At 49.2% G+C, this 18,993-nt stretch overlaps 6 protein-coding genes across 6 annotated transcripts; 3 read left to right on the top strand and 3 right to left on the bottom strand.

The window, feature by feature from the left end:
* Positions 1 to 178: 178 nt before the first annotated feature.
* Positions 179 to 1,587, top strand: N7487_003818 (tRNA guanylyltransferase; the record flags this gene model as incomplete). Its single annotated transcript, XM_056871565.1, has 8 exons — positions 179 to 192; positions 258 to 347; positions 502 to 633; positions 689 to 733; positions 813 to 988; positions 1,067 to 1,155; positions 1,207 to 1,311; positions 1,375 to 1,587. 8 exons carry the CDS (start codon positions 179 to 181, stop codon positions 1,585 to 1,587), a joined length of 864 nt encoding a protein of 287 aa, XP_056729285.1.
* A 113-nt stretch (positions 1,588 to 1,700) lies between these two features.
* N7487_003817 (uncharacterized protein) lies at positions 1,701 to 2,570 on the bottom strand (the record flags this gene model as incomplete). Its single annotated transcript, XM_056871564.1, has 1 exon — positions 1,701 to 2,570. The coding sequence occupies one exon, from the start codon at positions 2,568 to 2,570 to the stop codon at positions 1,701 to 1,703; it is 870 nt and encodes a 289-aa protein (XP_056729284.1).
* Positions 2,571 to 3,183: 613 nt separating this feature from the next.
* N7487_003816 (WD40 repeat domain-containing protein) lies at positions 3,184 to 5,037 on the bottom strand (the record flags this gene model as incomplete). Its single annotated transcript, XM_056871563.1, has 6 exons — positions 3,184 to 3,324; positions 3,430 to 3,556; positions 3,698 to 4,080; positions 4,159 to 4,225; positions 4,349 to 4,448; positions 4,725 to 5,037. The coding sequence occupies 6 exons, from the start codon at positions 5,035 to 5,037 to the stop codon at positions 3,184 to 3,186; spliced, it is 1,131 nt and encodes a 376-aa protein (XP_056729283.1).
* A 2,536-nt stretch (positions 5,038 to 7,573) lies between these two features.
* On the top strand, positions 7,574 to 8,913 carry N7487_003815 (class I SAM-dependent methyltransferase; the record flags this gene model as incomplete). The annotated part of the gene is made up of 2 exons (XM_056871562.1): positions 7,574 to 7,962; positions 8,019 to 8,913. The coding sequence occupies 2 exons, from the start codon at positions 7,574 to 7,576 to the stop codon at positions 8,911 to 8,913; spliced, it is 1,284 nt and encodes a 427-aa protein (XP_056729282.1).
* A 1,236-nt stretch (positions 8,914 to 10,149) lies between these two features.
* On the bottom strand, positions 10,150 to 11,844 carry N7487_003814 (Set1-mediated histone H3-K4 methylation subunit Swd1; the record flags this gene model as incomplete). The annotated part of the gene is made up of 5 exons (XM_056871561.1): positions 10,150 to 11,224; positions 11,290 to 11,430; positions 11,497 to 11,585; positions 11,654 to 11,715; positions 11,775 to 11,844. 5 exons carry the CDS (start codon positions 11,842 to 11,844, stop codon positions 10,150 to 10,152), a joined length of 1,437 nt encoding a protein of 478 aa, XP_056729281.1.
* Positions 11,845 to 12,592: 748 nt separating this feature from the next.
* Positions 12,593 to 18,144, top strand: N7487_003813 (DNA-directed RNA polymerase II subunit RPB1; the record flags this gene model as incomplete). The annotated part of the gene is made up of 4 exons (XM_056871560.1): positions 12,593 to 12,812; positions 12,926 to 13,082; positions 13,155 to 13,225; positions 13,285 to 18,144. The coding sequence occupies exons 1-4, from the start codon at positions 12,684 to 12,686 to the stop codon at positions 18,142 to 18,144; spliced, it is 5,217 nt and encodes a 1,738-aa protein (XP_056729280.1). The 5' UTR covers positions 12,593 to 12,683.
* Positions 18,145 to 18,993: the final 849 nt, after the last annotated feature.

Genomic DNA, 18,993 nt, shown 5'->3' with positions numbered 1-18,993 from the left:
ATCTTCACGGAAAATAAGTGTATTATTCTTATCCATCAAACCACTCCAAGTCCTCAAAATCCCCCTCGAGTGACTGGGGCAAATGCGGGCGGGCAGAAATCGCACAAAATGACAACCTTGGAACTTCCATTCTCCGAACGTATTCGTCACTTAACATCAAAGTCCAGTAGATCAAATAATGGCGAACTCAAGGTAAGCTTTGAAATCTCCAAAAAAGAAAAAAAGAAAAATATAGTTCAGCTACTAAAAGAGCACAGATTTGAGTACGTCAAGTCCTTCGAGCAGCCGGATGTGCTGCTACCCAATACGTGGATTGTGGTCCGCATTGATGGACGAGGATTTCACAAGTGAGTCTCCATCTCTCGTTACTCATGGGGATGCTCTATGTATATGGAGTCTTGATGCAAGGAGTATCCGTCCTCCTATGCACCTTTCACCAATATATGATGATATGACTGCAACAATGCATTCATATGTGTATTCAGACCCTAACATATATAGGCTCTCTGATCACTATGCTTTCGCAAAACCCAATGACCGCCGGGCATTGGATCTGATGAATGCTGCGGCAGTTGAGGTCATGAAAGAGCTTCCGGACCTATGCATTGCTTACGGAGTCAGTGACGAATTCAGGTATGTCCAGCTCATTTCATCGCCATCCTAGCAATCACTAACAGTACTCCCTCAGTTTTGTCTTCCACCCCAACTGCCAACTTTTTGAGCGGCGCAATGGGTGAGTATCCCCTCTTTACTCCTGTCTCCTCTACGGTGTAATTCCAAGAATAGCCGTTGACAGGAGTTCTTCTACCCAGGAAACTAGTGACCACCATCGTCTCTACGTTCACAGCACACTACATTTACAAGTGGAGCGAATTCTTCCCTGAAAGGCCTCTCCTCCCACCGTATCTACCCTCTTTCGATGGGCGTGCGGTCATCTACCCAAATAACCGAATTCTCCGTGATTATATGAGCTGGAGACAGGTTGATTGTAAGTGACTTTGTCATGGCGACATGGTCTCGCAATACCCTGGTTTCGAACCACATATGGCTAACCCAAGATGACTAGGTCATATCAATAACCTCTACAACACTACCTTCTGGACAATGGTGCTGCAAGGTGGAATGAGCAACACAGACGCCGAGCAAGAATTGAAGGTAGGCTATTGTTCTTCCAGTTTGAAGTATAGGTAATTGACTTGATATCAGGGTACTGTGTCTGCGGACAAGAACGAGATTCTCTTCAAGCGGTTTGGAATCAACTACAATAACGAGCTGGAGATCTATAAAAAGGGCACCGTCCTCTATCGCCAGGTATGCACCAATTTCTATGACGTGGCTCTTTCTGTCTCGACCCGTTCTAACATGTCTTAACAGTACGAGCTGGAGGAGCCTAAGCCTATCAAAGCACCTGCAGACGAAGAATCACCGGTGGTTGAGTCTCAGCAGTCAAGATCACAGCAAGACAAGATCCGCAAACTGCGCCGGAAAGCACAGGTCGTGATTGACCATGTCGATATCATCAAAGATGAGTTCTGGGAGAAACGACCTTGGATTCTATCCGGTAATCCTGGAAAGCTACCAGCGTAGCTTAGAATCAACACAAAAGCAAAAGATAGACATTTACATTTCCTATGATTGCAAGTCATGATTTCGCCAAACAAAAAAAGGGTATCTTGGTTTCTAGATGGCGTAAGATAAAACTAGTATATGCAGAATTTTGTACATGGTCCTAACATGCATGTAAAGCGCTCCAATATCAAAATGGTTAGAATGGACACATCAGGCTGTAGCCTCCTTCTTGTCCTTCTTCTCCTTTTTAGACTTCTTTTTGAGTCTTCAGCGACCCCGTCACCTCCTGCACTCTTAGCCTTCTTGCTCTCCTTCTTCTCCTTTTTCGCCGCCTTCTCTAACCGCGCAACAACCTCATCTGTCTCCGTGTTCTCCGCCCCAGTCTGATCAGACTCCTGATCCATCGATGTAGGCGTCGGATATTCCTCCTCGGAAGCAGTACGTTTCTTCTCCTTCAAAGCCTTCTTCGCAAGCTTCCCAGCAATCTTCTTCTCCTTCCTCTCAGCCTTCGCAGCCCTCTTCACACGTCTCGCTTCCTTCCTCTCGGCCTTCTCCACTTTCCGCGCAGCCTTGGCCAATTTCCTAGCCTTACGATCGCCTTCATCCTCATTCTCGCGCTTGCGCTTTGACTTAGAGGTGGAAGCAGACGTCCCGCTCTCGTCTTTTTTCTTATCATTCCCCTCAAGCGTACCGGCCAAGCCTTCCCCCCTCACGAAATGCCGATAAAGCTCACTCGTCAGCGCGTTGTTCTCGCGCGCTGAGTTGGCTTCGAAACTGTCGTTCCCGACACCCTTCAGTGCATCTTCGAAGCCGCGTAGCCACCATTGGTTCGTTGGGTCTTTTGTTGTCTTCTTGCCCACGCCGTGGTTGTTGGCTTTGCGCGATACGAGGAGTGGTCGGGTCAGGCCCAGTCCGCTGTGTGCGCCTGGTCGTTTGTTTGGGTTCAATGGGTTGCCGGGGCCGGACCAGCCATGTTTGATTAAGTAGGCTTGGGCGTCCATTTTGTGGTGGGTGTGTTTGCCCTTGGATTGTAGGGTTTGGGTCGGCAATGGAGTTCGGCCTTTTGAATCTTGGGTATTCCGGTTGGGTCTTGGTTATTGTATGTTGTGGAATTGGAGGAGAGGGGACTTGAGGGAGTCCCTTGTGCAAAAAAAGTTCGGATAAGGAAAAAAAGTTTAGAGATAAGATTTCTTGTTCAATCCACGTGACGTGCGGACTATGTACATACTTCTTTCTGATTTTTGTTTTTTTCTTCAATTGAAATTGATGTATAGCTTTTTTGGTTTTAGGAAGAGAAATTTCATTTTTACACAATGTAATTCAGTTGAAATTGGCAACGTTAAAAAAAATACATGGGGTTCAAAATCAAAATTTAAGCCCTAACAAGAGTCATAGTCCAGAAATATATTTTAATCTACAAAGAAAAGATTACCACCCCAATAACCAACCAACCAATTAATTGTACAAGCTACAGTAATTCGAATAGGAACGACATAACCTCATATGACCTATGTGCTGGACTATCTATTTTTTCCCACCCAAACACCGAATGATACATAACAGACAACCGTCAGCAGCAGATGCAAATGCATCCACCCACACACAGTATACAGACTAGTATGGCTTGAACCTATCCTTTTTCTTCTCCTTCGGGCGAGCCTTTGCAGACCCAGACTGGACTGGGGCATCACTTCCCTCAGCAGGTCTCCATGCCCGGACGAAGCCATCCTCACCACAGGTGAAGACTGATTGACTCTAATTGAAGTAGTCGCGTTAGCGAGAGTTATATGGAGCGAAAGCCAAAAACAGCCCAACAAATATATGAAACACATCACAAGAAGCATTCCCTGAAAAACGTACCTGTTCATCCAAGTACACTGAGCGCACAACCTCCTCGCAATGAGCACGGGGCAAGCGCCAAAGATTATCCCGGTCTAGCTTCCACGACGGACTGGAGACGAGTGGGACAAGATCGAGACGGTTGTCACTGCAAGACATTAGTTAGCAAACACCCACGAGCCCAGTCCAAGAATCCAGAAAAAACACAAGCACAACAGCACATGTGCGTGGAACGACTTCTTCTGAGCACTGAACATAAAAAAAACTCAAAACAAGACAAGAAACATACATCTTATTTCCAGCGGCGATATACGGCCCCTGTGCACCGACACAGAGTTGCGCAACATACTCGCATCCCAGCGGGTCGCGCACGTCACCGAAATGCACGGGCTCGGGCTCCTGCGAGGCATCGTCCGGGTCTGTGGCTGGGTACACGGAGAAGTGTTCGTCGTGGCTGAGGGCGAAAATGGTGCGCTCTGATAGGAACCCGGCATGATGTACGGAGCCGTGGTTGATCACTTGCACCAGGGCTTCGTCTTCATCTGTTACGGTCGTATCGTAGATGTTTACTAGTCCGTCCGTGCTGCCGGAAAGTAAGATGTTGCTGCGCGTCGGGTGATATTGGAGCTGTGTACCACCGGTAACAGGCAAGGTGCCGATGTAATGGTTAGTCTGGCTGGTACTGCATGTGGGTATTGAATTGGATGGGGGATGTCGGGGGCGCTGGGCTTAGAATGGAGGTACACTTACCTCAGTGATATCGTCGTTGTGGCTCTCCACATATTGGAGGCGGAATTCTTGGGGAGAGCGGATGTCCCTATTTGTTGGTTAGCGATAGAGCACATCTATTCTTGTCTTAGGGTTGGAAGACAGATCCCGATCAAATGATAATGCTGGGCCCAGCATTCAAATCAAAACTGAAGTATAAGATGAAACCTACCAGAATGCAACAACCGCCTGGGAAGAGACAAGCTCCGTTCCCGCAACAATAGTGTTCGTCTCTGGGTTACAAGCGACAGACAGAACAGGCGATTTTTTCGCTAGACACATAAGACAAAGAATTAGCAAATATGCATTTGATAACAAAGAATCGAAAACCCAGCAACCAAGCCAGGACCACCCTTGAACCCAAGTGCCGACAAATTCCCCGAAAACCAGTAATAGGCGATCGGAAATGCAGCAGCAAAACACAAAACTGCACTTGTCCAAGTAGGTTCCCGAAGACAACCCAAACAGGCAATAGATGCATGAAAAAACCCTCCCCCCCAAAAGAAAAACAATATATATAACAAAAAGCTTAATCAAAACAAACTCACCCGTTTCCATCTCCACAACCGGACTTCCATTCCCAGCCCGAACATCCCAAACTTTCACCTTCCCATCACGGCCACCGGTAGCCAAGAGGTGTGACTCGCCCATGGTGAAGCTGCGCAATGCGGTAACACCGCCATTGTGAGTAGCGTTTGAGATGACAGATCCGCGATCGAGATCGGCGGCGTCAAACACGCGCAGCGAATCATCTGATGAGATGGCGGCGAAAGTCCCCGGCGCTGAGGGGACGATGGAGTAGATGTAATTATCTGCCGGCAGTGACAGAGTCGATGAGGCCACTGCTTTGAGTGTGTGCATTGTGCGATCTAGGGGAGCCGATAGTCCCGTTGCCTGCTGTGTGGCTGGATCTCGCTCTCACTTTGGAATTTGATATAGAGATGTTGATCTCTGGGGTGATCCCACTGTGGCTGATGTGAGGGGCAGCGATCAATGTTTCCGAATTGGTGATTAATGTCTCTGATGATGTATGTTGTGTTTTGATATTTGAGTTTTCATGTATTATTGGAGCATTTTACTCAATTTGGATGGTGAGGTCGGAGTTTGGCCAGGGAAAATTTCCTGGCGGGACGTGGGGCCCAATATTCTGTGTACGGAGCACGATGTACATCAATGTGTACATCCCCGAGTTGTTTTAGTCCTTATAATTCACTAACTAGTCTACTCAAATAGTATACGGTATATTAACAATATTTGAAAATTCAAATGATTCTTTTGGGTTATCACAAAAACATCGAAATTGAAAATCCATTTGCTTCCAGTCCAGAATCAGGGGCCAAGGAAAAAAAAAAAAAAAAAAAAAAGGATGTACCATGTATGCTAGATTTTAGTCTCAAATAACTCACTAATGCACGATGCACTCTGGTTAAACCCAATCCCATGAGCTGTCAGTACCAAGAGTGTTCAAGAGTGTTGAGCAGATTTTGGGCGATCAATATCCCTCAATGACGAGTCAGTCTCAGCTGGAAAGTTCAATCAGCGCGGTAAGCGCTGGATCGCGTGAAATGTACGGAGTACTCCGTATATTAATTGTATGGGGTATGTAACATGCAAGGAGACCTCGGGATTTGACCATGTTTCTTTGTATCCTATGAGGCCCAACAATTCCTGGGGCCGAAGGCCGAATATGGGAGAATACGTTTTATTAGTAATGTGAATCAACCGGCCCGGGATGGACCCGGGGGCCTGGGAAAGCCCCAAATACGCCAAATAAGGAAAGACCCTGGACCATTATTGGGCTTGGGGAGGGGGGGGGATGTTGACACGTATAATGCATGATATATACGAAGTAAATGGAGTACAGGTGTACTCCGTATAGGTTAGGGGAAAAAAAAAGTGCAGGGTTTGACACGAGTCATGACCTGACCCAGCGGGGTGGTCTTAGGGTCATTCTTACATATCACAAAAAGAATCCGTCCAAGTAAATGATTACCACAGCCAAGGTGTAGGCGTAAAGTGTTGGTCAAGTGGTATCCCACTTGATTCGCTCCAATATCACGTCCACGGACCCAGAGCTCTGGGTTGCGGTGAGGGGGAGATTTATTAGACATCCATGGATGTTACGGAGTACAAATTGCAAGGTTAGTCTTTTTTTTAGGAGTAGAATGCGGAGTGTGTGTGACAGAGTACATACACATTCCAAGGTTGCCCCAGGTGGCACAGAACATACATACATATAATTATCTCTATGGATGGTATAATACGGAGTAGTCCGTAAACAAGAAAGTGAATAGCGCCACGCTTACCGTAGGTAACCTGGATTGACGCCTTTACCACTCCGTTGGGCCACCAAAAGTGGAATCCTTGGAAATGAGAGGCCCAGACGGTCCGCATCCCGCTAGGGCGTGGGTCGACCTTTTGGTCCACGTCGATCTAGCTCTTATGGAGTTTAGTGATTCGTAAGTATTCCTATTCCTATGTATTATACCAAGTATACCGAGTAGATAGAATATGAGAAGTTCAAATTATAGATTCAACATACAAAAAAGCAAAAAGAAAAAAGCAAAATAGCAACGTACTTATATTACTAGGATCTTAAGGACCCCGAGCCCTAATTGGTTTAGCTCCTCCTTCAACCAGTGCTCCGGGATGCCTGTGCATAAAAGAGTCTTGTATGGAGTACATAGATACAACATAAGAGATTCGATTATAGGATTCATCTGTACGGCGTATGTAGTATAATCGATATAAAGGAACTGAAATTGTCCAATATTTTATAGATAACAAGATCAAATATTCCAAAATATTCAAAATATTCAAAATATTCCTATTAAAATGTCCAAGTACCCGATACAACGAGTACCGGTAGCGCGGATCGTACTTTTCTCTTGTACGGAGTACGGAGTACTTCTGCACCGAATTCTGCACTAAACTTCTTTTCTCATTTCCCCTTCTCTCATCCTTGTTCTGTCATTCTCTTTGCTTTGGCTGCTTTACCCGCACCCCGCTACCCGTGGGCCCGACGGGAAGGAAACCGCAGCTTAACAACCTTAAAAACCTCCTTCTCCTCCTCAGCTTTCTCTTTGCACTACCTAGGTTGAGCTTGGAGCTGACGCTGGACATTAAACCGCGCCAATTTGAGCCAATTTGAACCATTTTCACCCAGTTTCCCGAGAACCTCGAATCCCTGGGCTTCACCCGACCGTGCGATCCACCCTGTCGCAGAACCTCTCATTTGGCCCGAGCTCATCACACTTGCTCGTGTGCTTTCGCTGTGGTTTAGGGTCTCACACCTAACTTGTTTTCTGCTTGTTCCTTTTTCATGACTGGCATGATCGCTCGATTCATAACTGCCTCGGATATTCTGCGCGATCATTGATTGATTGCCGATATCAGCATGTCTTACAGAGAGTCTCCTGGGTCCTTCCCCGCGCCTGATCGCACATCGCTGCCGAAAATGTTTACGAACGGGGATTCCAGGATGCGACACCTCCCTCCCATAAATTCCCCACCCCCGCCCAAGCGATACAAGTCCGAGTCGACCCCAGCGAGCGATGCCGGCCACTCTAGATACTACTCGCACTCCGTCGCGAGTGATCGAGTCCGATCACGACAACCCTCTTCCGCAATGGACTTGTACACGCTGATCGACAGAGATCCAGTCGATAAAGATCCTCGCAGAAACGCTCGCTTTACTAGCAATGGATCGGTGGCCACACAGGCATCCCACACGTCGAACACATCTCAAGTATCGCGATCATCTCCGATTATAATCTCTGATCGCAAGTATGTCACTCCATGCTCCATTGTGTAAATTCAATTACTGATCCCCGTCCGAACAGGATACCCGAGAGATACCCGAGTCACAAAGAGAACGGCCGAATGTACCACGGTTATCGGAAAGGAATCTACCCGCTCCCGTGCGATGAGGAAGAACAGGACCGTCTTGATATATTCCACAAACTGTTCACGGTTGCACGTGCCGAAGATGGCTTGATCTATGCACCACATCCCCCGGGGTCCAGAATTCTCGACCTGGGTTGTGGAACGGGGATATGGAGCATCGAAGTTGCGAACAAATTCCCGAATTCCTTCGTGGTCGGTGTTGACCTTGCGCCAATCCAACCGGCCAATTTCCCAAAGAACTGCGATTTCTATGCCCCCTTCGACTTTGAGGCGCCCTGGACTCTGGGAGAGGATTCATGGGATATCATCCATATGCAGATGGGATGTGGTAGTGTCGCAAGTTGGCCAAGTCTCTACCGACGAGTCTTTCAGCATCTCCGGCCGGGTGCTTGGTTTGAGCAAGTCGAAATTGATTTCCGGCCCCGTGTTGAGGACAAGGACGGTGAACCGGGACGCGCGATGGCTAACTGGTACGCGACCTTGAAGCATGCAACTGAAGCTACCATGCGACCCCTGGCCCACAGCTCCAACGACACGATCCGGAATTTGCAAGAAGCGGGCTTCACCGAGATTGACCACCAGATTGTGGGATTGCCTATGAATCCATGGCATCCTGATTCCCACGAGCAGAAGGTGGCGCGCTGGTACAATTTGGCTATCTCTGAGAGTGTTCAGCCATTGTGTCTGGCTCCTTTCAGTCGGGTTCTTTCTTGGTCCAGGGAGCAGATTGACCGTATTGCATTCGATGTCAAGCAGGAAGCTTTCGACAAAAAGATCAAAACGTACAACCTTCTGCACATTTATCAAGCGCGAAAGCCTCTCGAAGAATAATCTGGTGAATCCTGCCCGCATGGCAGTTGTATCTGCAGATTTGGGTGGAGAATGGCAGTCGACCAAAGGGCAGCTCCTTCAATTTAACGAAGGAGATTATCTCGAGCCTGTTGGCTTTATTGCCTGAAAACCACACCCGTTTGATCATCAAATTGAAAATAGACCGGGTCGCCGCTCACAGACTTTGGCTGGCCCAGAGTGCACTTGCCACGTCATGTTGAATGTGCTTCTGCTGCAAGTGACTGCAACTAGATGTTCGCTCCAGAGCCAACGGCTTCACAGCACAGCTTTATGATTTTTGTTTGTTCCCAGTCTATGGCTATACGAGGACCGAGATTCTATCTCTGGAAAAGTGAAGGCCTTACAGGTCCCAGCAACTGGACTTGGTATGAACATTGTTTAATTGACTTCCTAGCGAGGTTTGGGGGATTGACGGTTGACACGATGTGTATGTATGTTATTTCAATGCGCTTCTTTCTATGCGCCCACGGCCTACTCCGGTCATGACCTTTCTTTTCTTTCCCTCTATATTATTCGATCCTTTCTTTTTCTTTGTTTCTTTTTTTCTGCATGCTGGACTTTGCATCTCGTGGCGTTTTGGGCTTTCAGCCAAGGATTTTAAATCCTTGACGCTTGTGATATATACCCAGATTACTTTCCTATAGTATCTGACACTTCCATTTGCTACTTGAATGACGAGTCAATATGTCTCTTTGAATCTACTTTTGCTTTTTGTATGCTTATTTCCTGTATCTTTCTCTATTTCTAGTAGTAATGGCCCAATGGTCCGATGCACTACCTCGATGCACTTGTTGAGACGGGCCAGCGTCTGGAAGCCTATACCGTCAAGTCTAGTTCTACTATACCAGGATTTTATTTACTACAATGTCAACTGCATTATGATGGCAGGCTTTATTAATTATTGCTGTCGGCATTTCTCTGTAAAGAAGACCCCCGAGTCTTACAAAGATATATAGTTACTTATACTCCGTAGCTCTATTGAATACAGTAACACCTGGACCATTTGAATAATCATACATTCATTGACTACAGCACTAAATCAAATAAAGCGCAGAAGCTTTTCCTCCCAACGCCAGATTGTAGACCAATCACCCCCGCCTTAAAGATGAACGCCGCTATGCAAAATATGCTAGTACAGCTCCAACAACAACGGAGATGTAGGAGGTAGAAAAAGGTATCACACACGCAAAAAAAGAGAAAAGAAAGACCTGCCAACTATCGGCGCCGACTCCTGGTAGTACCCCTCGAAGTCCCATTAGCCGCAGGCTTCTCCGTATCGCCATTGACACCGTCCCTTCCAGCTCCAGGGGTTCTGCGTCGCATAGTTCCAGGCCCAATAGCAACGACATCCTCGCCAGAATCACTGTCCTCAAGGTCCAGCAAGACAGGAAGATTAAACGGCTCAACACCATCAGCATCTCCATCCCCCTTCACCAGATCAAGCGTCACAGCATCCGGCACCTCATCCTCTTGATCTAGTCGTCGCTGATGCACCTGCTCAGCCGGGTGAACATCAAACTCATCCTCCGCCTCCATGTACTCAACATTCTCCTCGACCTCGCCGAAATCAGGTGCCAGAGCTGACCATTTCTGCGGCGACACGATCGACCATGTGTAGATGCATCCTGTCTCCAGTCCACATGCTACAACCATCGGTCTGCTCGGGTGCCATTCCACAACGCCGAGTTCCTCCCGCGGTCCCTCCAGGATCTTGACTAGCGAGCCGTGGCTGCGTTCCCACACGTAGATATCTGGGTTCATGAATGTTGTCGCGGTGACGAATTCGCCCGTAGATGAGAAGGTGACGTGGTTCCAGCTGAGTCGGTTGACCACGTCTTGGAACTTGTGCTCAACGTGTAATTTTATCGCGGATGGTTCCAGGTCGATCCCCAGCTGTGAGAGGTCGGGCATTATCACTGTGCGGATTACGCGGTCCGAGCTGTTGACTAGGAGGTCGCGTCCGTTGCTGGCTAGCCGAAGGAGGATTACGACTCCATTGCAGAGGCGCATTGAGTGGATGGTGGTGCAGGTTTGAGTTTCGATTATGTTGATCCAGCCTTTGGAGGTGCCGGCGATTATGTGGTTGCCGAAGGCTGTGAAGATGGTTACGCATGTCGAGTGTTTGGCATCTTGCGCTGCTTGTTTCGCGGCTACGGCCGGATCGACTTCTTCGCCGCTTGGGGCCTGCGGTCTGAGGGGGGCGGAGGGGAGGATTCGTTTGATTGGTTTTGTGCCGGAGACGTCTACCAGAACTGGTTGGTCTTCGAAGAGGGAGGCGACGAAAAGGAGGCTGGAGAATAGAACTGGTTAGTTGATATGACTTGACGGATAGTGGGGGAATTGTGGTAGCTGTACTGGTTGAATGGGTGTAGCTCGGCGATGTAGACTGGCGCCTCGAATCGGACGGTGCGGATTCGTGAGCCGTCTTTGAGATCCCAGAGGATGCATTTCCAATCTTGGGAGGAGGTGAGAAGGTAGCGACCATCGCGAGACCAGCTGGATAGGTAGTTAGTATTTTGGGGTTCAATGTAGATCGGGGTGTTTAGTCTGGAGAAATTGTACCTGAGAGATTGGATCTGTCGCGTGTGGCCTTGCAATTTGCGCGCCACGCCATTGGTCTCAATGTCAAAGATAACCACTGTACCATCCACCTATAGCATGTCTTAGTCTTCTGGCTGTTGTGTGGTATATGTCTCTCTTGGTATTGGGGTCCACGAACTCGTCCTGAAGCAAGATAGTCGCCTTTGTGATTGAAGCTTAAACATGTCGCATGACCGCTGCCTATGTTGCATTGCCTCGGTCAGTAGTGTTCATTGCCAGGAAGCGCGGGTGGACCGTACTCAGCTTCTCAGTCAAGGTATCAGGGTATTCCTGCGCCAGGACAAATGGATCGACAAGTGAGAGATTCATTGCGATAGATGTATGTAGATGGAGGTGGGTATTTGAATTCAAAGTGAATCCTCAGCCAGTTAGATAGGCCAGGATAGTAATTGGTGTTCAAACATCCAGTGTGAAATCTAGATTGAATGAAACTGCTGAAGTAACTTCTCTGGAGTGATAATCTTGGTTCCTTCTGCCGGTGTCGATATCCATAGAATCTGGAAGATGCTAGGGCGGTGACAAAGGCCCATCTAAAACAAACCCAAGTCGATGCCTAAGATTGATGCCTGCAGCATTCACCGCTCTAATTTACTATAGTGGAAGGTACATTGATTCTGCCGTTGCCTGCAGTTTGGGGAAGGTACCCACACTTCTGCCAAAGCGGTGAGCTCACGTTTAGACGGCAGCCATCGTGCAGGGAAAACTCAAGCCCCATCACGGTGAGGCAACCTCAGAACATCACCCTTTCATCTCCCCGACACGCCATCCACCCACCGCCTCCACAACCCAGGAGGATCGCGCCGTCTCATCGCGATACTTCTTCAACATAACGCGAAGACGATCTTCTTTGCCGCGCTCTTTTTCTCCTTCTTTTTTGCTCCGTGACGTTCGGGACCTCTAGGTCGCCGGCGCCCTCGTGGCAAGGGCTGCCCAAGGCCTCAGCCGGCCAGCTGCTTCCACATCACTTTCTTTTCATCGTCGCTACGTGTAAATCAGACTTTTAGCTCACGAGCAAGTCCGTTACTTCCTTTTTCGCGACATTTACGAGCTCAGCTTCGTCCTTTACACCGGTTTTACAACACGCCTACGTGACCCGTCATCTCCGCCTTTTTTTCATCCTCATTTTTCGTCAGAATAACTCCGCCATCATGTCTAACGTGTTTTTCCCTTATTCTAAGGCGCCTTTGCGCACTATTAAGGAAATTCAGTTCGGTCTCTTCGCCCCCGAAGAGATCAAGCGCATGAGTGTGGTTCACATTGAATACCCCGAAACACTGGTGAGTAACTCTTGGCTTTTTTTTTCTCTCTGGCGGACGCATTCTTTTTTTTTTTTGGATGAGGTTTCCTCTTCCTATGCGCCCGAACGACTTGATTGCTAAGTGATAAACAGGACGACCAACGTCAACGGCCTCGGACTAAGGGTATCAACGATCCTCGCCTCGGTACAATTGACCGTCAATATAACTGCGAGACTTGTGAAGAGGGTCCAAAGGAATGCCCTGGACATTTTGGTCACATTGAGCTCGCGTCTCCCGTGTTCCATATTGGTGCGTAATAGATTCACCTCTGTTTCCTCCTTTCGTCTTTTCTGTTCATGCTGACTCCTGGCTCCACTCTAGGTTTTCTGACTAAAATCAAGAAGCTTTTGGAGACAGTTTGCCATAACTGTGGAAAGATCAAGGCCAACACGGTTAGTCATCCCTACTGGGATGGCAAATCTTGAATGGTTTTTGCTGACATGGATACCAGGCCGATTCAAAGTTTACAGACGCCCTTCGTTTCCGCGACCCAAAGCGACGCTTTGATGCAATCTGGCGACTGTCCAAGGATGTCCTGGTATGTGAAGCTGACGCTCCTGCCGATGATGAGGAGTTTTCGAAGGAGTCTCAGAAGGGCCGCTCGCATGGCGGCTGCGGTAACGCCCAGCCCACCGTTCGGAAGGAAGGAATCTGCTTGGTTGGAACATGGAAGCCGAGCAAGGCTATGATGGAGGATGAGATGGCTCAACCGGAGAAGAAAGTCATTACTCCCACAATGGCCTTGAACATCTTCCGAAACATCTCCATCGAAGACGTCCGCATCATGGGACTCAGTAATGATTACGCTCGTCCTGAGTGGATGATTCTGACCGTCTTGCCTGTCCCTCCCCCGACCGTTCGCCCTAGCGTCGTGATGGGAGCCACAAGTGGCGCTCGCGGTGAGGACGACCTGACTTATAAGCTTGCGGAAATTGTCCGTGCGAACCAAAATGTTCAACGCTGTGAGCAGGAGGGAGCACCCGAGCACGTTATTCGTGAATTCGAATCTCTCCTTCAGTACCACATTGCCACTTACATGGACAATGACATTGCTGGTCAACCCACGGCCATGCAAAAGGGAAACCGTCCCGTGAAGGCTCTTCGCAGTCGTTTGAAGGGTAAAGAGGGTCGTCTACGTCAGAACTTGATGGGAAAACGTGTCGACTTCTCTGCTCGTACCGTTATCACAGGTGACCCTAATTTGAGGCTGGACGAAGTTGGTGTTCCATACTCAACTGCTCGTATTCTCACCTACCCGGAAGTTGTCACACCGTACAATATTGAGAAGCTCCAGAAGTTGGTCGCGAACGGACCTAACATTCACCCTGGTGCGCGATACATTGTTCGTGACAACGGTGAACGTATTGATCTTCGCCACGCTAAGCGCGCGGGTGCTCAGCAGCTGCTGTATGGTTGGAAGGTCGAGCGCCATCTTGACAACGGCGATTATATTCTGTTCAACCGTCAGCCATCTTTGCACAAGGAGTCTATGATGGGTCACCGCGTCCGCGTTATGCCCTTCTCTACATTCCGCATGAACTTGTCTGTCACCAGTCCCTACAACGCTGATTTCGATGGTGACGAGATGAACTTGCACGTCCCCCAGGGTGAAGAGGCGCGTGCTGAGCTTGCCGAGCTCACTTTGGTCCCGAAGAATATTGTTTCTCCGCAGCGTAACGGTCCCCTGATGGGTATTGTGCAGGATACTCTCTGTGGTATCTATAAGATTTGCCGTCGTGACACTTTCCTTACCAAGGACCAAGTTATGAACCTCATGTTGTGGGTCCCTGATTGGGATGGTGCCATTCCACCTCCCGCAATTATTAAGCCTCGCCCCCGTTGGACTGGAAAGCAGATGATCAGCATGGCTTTCCCCTCTGGTTTGAACCTTCTGCGTGTTGACAAAGACGGCTCGCCCTTGGCCGAGAAGTTCAGTCCTCTCAGTGATGGAGGTCTCTTGATTCACGGTGGACAGCTGATGTATGGTATGCTTTCCAAGAAGACGGTCGGTGCCAGTGGCGGTGGTGTTATTCACACCATCTTCAATGAGTACGGCCCTGACACTTGTGTCAAATTCTTCAGCGGAGCTCAAACCATCGTCGGGTACTGGTTGCTGCACAACGGTTTCAGTATTGGTATTGGTGACACCATTCCCGATCAAGTTACTATTAACAAGATCGAAGAGGCCGTTCGTAACAGAAAACAAGAAGTCGAGGAGATCACAGCTAGTGCCACCGAGAATACACTGGAGGCCCTTCCTGGTATGAATGTGCGTGAGACATTCGAGAGCAAAGTCTCGCGTGCTTTGAACAATGCCCGTGACGAAGCTGGTGATGCCACGGAAAAGAGTCTCAAGGATCTGAACAACGCCATTCAAATGGCGCGGTCCGGTTCTAAGGGTTCGGCAATCAATATTTCGCAGATGACTGCCCTTGTCGGACAACAGTCCGTGGAAGGCAAGCGTATTCCGTTCGGCTTCAAGTATCGTACCCTTCCTCACTTCACCAAGGACGATTACTCTCCCGAGTCCCGTGGATTCGTCGAGAACTCATACCTCCGTGGCTTGACTCCAACCGAGTTCTTCTTCCACGCCATGGCTGGTCGTGAAGGTCTGATTGATACCGCTGTCAAGACCGCCGAAACTGGTTACATCCAGCGTAAGCTGGTCAAGGCCCTTGAGGAAGTTATGGTCAAATATGATGGCACTGTGCGTAACTCCCTTGGAGATATCATTCAGTTCATCTACGGAGAGGATGGTCTCGACGGTGCCCACATTGAGAACCAGCGTGTCGATCACATCAAGTGTTCCGATGCGAAGCTCATGGACCGATTCCGTGTTGATGTTATGGACCCCGAGCGAACCCTCGGCCCAGAGATTTTGGAACAAGCCAACGAGATTGCCGGCGACATTGAGGTGCAGAGATACTTCGATGAAGAATGGGAGGCCATTCTGAAAGACCGTGAGTTCCTGCGCACTGTGGTCAAGGAGGACGAGGAGATGATGCAGCTTCCCATTAACGTCCAGCGTATCCTGGAAATGGCTCGAACTACTTTCCGTATTCGCGAGGGCACAATCAGTGATTTGCACCCTGCTGAGGTCATCCCTCAAGTCCAGCAACTTTTGGATCGCTTGGTGATCGTTCGTGGTAACGATCCCATTTCGCAAGAGGCTCAGGTTAACGCGACTTTGCTGTTCAAGGCGCAACTGCGCAGTCGTCTCGCTTTCCGCCGCCTAGTCACAGACTATTCGCTCAACAAGCTTGCATTCCAGCACGTATTGGGTGCCATTGAAAGTCGTTTCGCCCGCGCGGCAGCCAACCCTGGTGAAATGGTCGGCGTTCTTGCGGCTCAGTCTATTGGTGAGCCCGCGACTCAAATGACGCTGAACACTTTCCACTTTGCTGGTGTGTCGTCCAAGAACGTCACGCTTGGTGTTCCACGTCTCAAGGAAATTCTCAACGTTGCCACGAACATCAAGACGCCATCGATGACTGTGTACCAAGAAGGCGTGAAGACCCACGATAAGGAGGGTGCCAAACTCCTTCGAAGTCTCGTGGAGCACACTAGTCTGCGCTCTGTGACGGAATCGACGGAGATTTACTATGATCCCGATATTCAGTCCACTGTCATCGAAAATGATAGAGATATGGTCGAGTCATACTTCATCATTCCTGAAGATAATGCGGACGACGCATCTCAGCAGTCGAAGTGGTTGCTCCGTATCGTCCTCAGTCGTCGGTCTCTTCTTGACAAGGGTCTCACGGTGCAGGATGTCGCTACAAGGATCAAGCAGGCGTATCCTCGTGATATTGCAGTTATCTTCAGTGATAACAACGCTGACGAGCAAGTTATTCGTATCCGTCAGGTCCAGGACTACAAGGAGGACGATGACGAAGATGTTGAGTACGACGTCACCTTGAAGAAGCTTGAGCAGCACTTGCTGGACACTTTGACCCTTCGTGGTGTTCCCGGCGTGGACCGTGCGTTCATTAACGAGAAGAGCAAGGTCCGAGTCATCGAGGATGGTTCGCTTCACACCAGCAAGTCCGATCCTCTTTGCAAGGAATGGGTTCTCGAAACCAGTGGATCTTCCTTGGCTGCTGTGCTTACAATTCCGGGCGTCGACGCTTCGCGCACCTACTCTAACCAGTTCATCGAGATTTTCGAGGTCTTCGGTATTGAGGCTGCCCGTACAGCTGTGCTTCGCGAATTGACCCTCGTGCTTGCCTTTGACGGTTCTTACGTTAATCACCGTCACTTGGCTCTGCTGGTCGATGTGATGACTGTGCGTGGTTATCTGACTCCTGTTACTCGTCATGGTATCAACCGTGCCGACAATGGTGCCCTCATGCGTTGTTCGTTCGAAGAGACAGTTGAAATTCTGCTTGAAGCTGCTGCATTCGGAGAGCTCGACGATTGCCGCGGTGTGTCGGAGAACTTGATCCTTGGACAGATGGCGCCCGCCGGAACGGGTGAGTTCGACGTCTACCTGGACCAGAGTTTGCTCAACACCGTCGTCTCCAACAATGCACGCTACGGCCTTATGGGTGCGGTCGGCGCCAAGGATGCTATCATTTCCGACGGTGCTGCCACTCAATATGACACTGGTTCTCCCATGGCCAGCTCTTCGTACATGGCCAGTAGCGACCCCCATTCGACGTTCTCGCCTATGCACCAGATTGGCCAGGAGCCTACTGGAGGTCTCACCGAGTACCAGGCTAGCGCTACCTTTGGTGGTGGGTTCAGTCCCGCGGCTCGCAGCCCTGGTGGTTACTCTCCAACAAGTCCCTTCAATACTAGCCCGACGTCTCCTGGATACTCTCCGTCTTCAAGCTACTCACCAACCTCTCCTGGTATTGGCATGACAAGCCCGCGAATGATGACCTCTCCAGGGTTCTCACCCTCTAGCCCATCGTTCCAACCCACGTCTCCGGCCTACTCGCCGACCTCGCCTGCGTACGGCCAAGCGTCGCCCACATCTCCTTCCTACTCTCCAACTTCGCCTGGGTTCTCGCCGACGTCGCCTAATTATAGTCCGACTTCCCCCAGCTTTAGCCCGGCCTCGCCGGCGTTCAGTCCGACTTCGCCAAGCTACAGTCCTACCAGTCCCGCGATTGGTGGTGCTCGGCACCTGTCCCCAACATCTCCCACCTCTCCCAAGTACACCCCAACTTCACCTGGTTGGTCTCCTACGAGCCCGCAGTCATACTCGCCGACTTCTCCAAACTTCTCTGGCTCCCCGACGTCGCCTACCTCTCCGGCGTACAGCCCGACATCCCCGGCGTACAGCCCTACGTCGCCGCGCCAGTGAACATAGTACGAAGGTGGCTTGCCTTTCTCAGGCTCGTGTTCCACATCTGTACCATCATCAACTTGAACCTCGACCACTAAACAAAAAAGATCTTTTCGCGCTACAAATCTCGGAAATGATTGATAATTTTTTTTCTCACGATATCGGGGATTGCCTCCCATTCATTGTATCTGTTTAGTCTTTTTTTTTTACCCAATTAACCCAACAACACGTGCCAGTTTGGTTTCAGCCGCCATCGTTTCGAGATTGCTTTGCTTTTCCCGGCGCACCATTCCCCGATCGCGAATCCCAGGACCGCACATACTTTGATCAGAATCGAGGACAATGTCCATGGATGCTGTGAGATAGGAGTGTGGGCTTTGGTTGCCGTTGGGGAATTGCCCAAATCCTTTTATTGCATGGAAAGCGCACCGGGGATGTATTTTGACTGCTGCTTTCTGTTTTGTACACACCCTCTAGAAGGGACGAGTAGATTCCAACAATGCTTATGACATTTCCAATTTTTTTCTTATAACTCGTAGTAGAGAACAAGAGTGTCTAGATTGTGGGCTTTGACAGCTTATAGATTCTCACCGCTTCTACAGATGGCCTATAGAGAAGTTTAGGTTATGGAAGCTTGTGTTCTAGTGCTATGTATGAAGTGAAGAGCATGTTAAATGAGATAGACAAGAAGTTGTACACATATTGTAGAAGAAATGCGTAGGTAGGACGCATACATACGGTAGATACGATGTAGTGATTGGCCCTCGGCAAAATGAAGCTCCGTCAAGCCAAGTGGCCCGTACTCTGGAACTACATCATATCGCGATCCCCAGCTCTGTCGCTTTTGTGATTCACATTGCTCTGAGA

The sequence above is a fragment of the Penicillium crustosum genome, assembly GCF_028827405.1.
Source record: "Penicillium crustosum strain IBT 35664 chromosome Unknown utg000002l_segment0_segment0, whole genome shotgun sequence".
NCBI lineage: Eukaryota > Fungi > Ascomycota > Eurotiomycetes > Eurotiales > Aspergillaceae > Penicillium > Penicillium crustosum.
The sequence above is the reverse complement of the archived record's forward strand: the minus strand, read 5'-3'. Positions and strand labels throughout refer to the sequence as shown.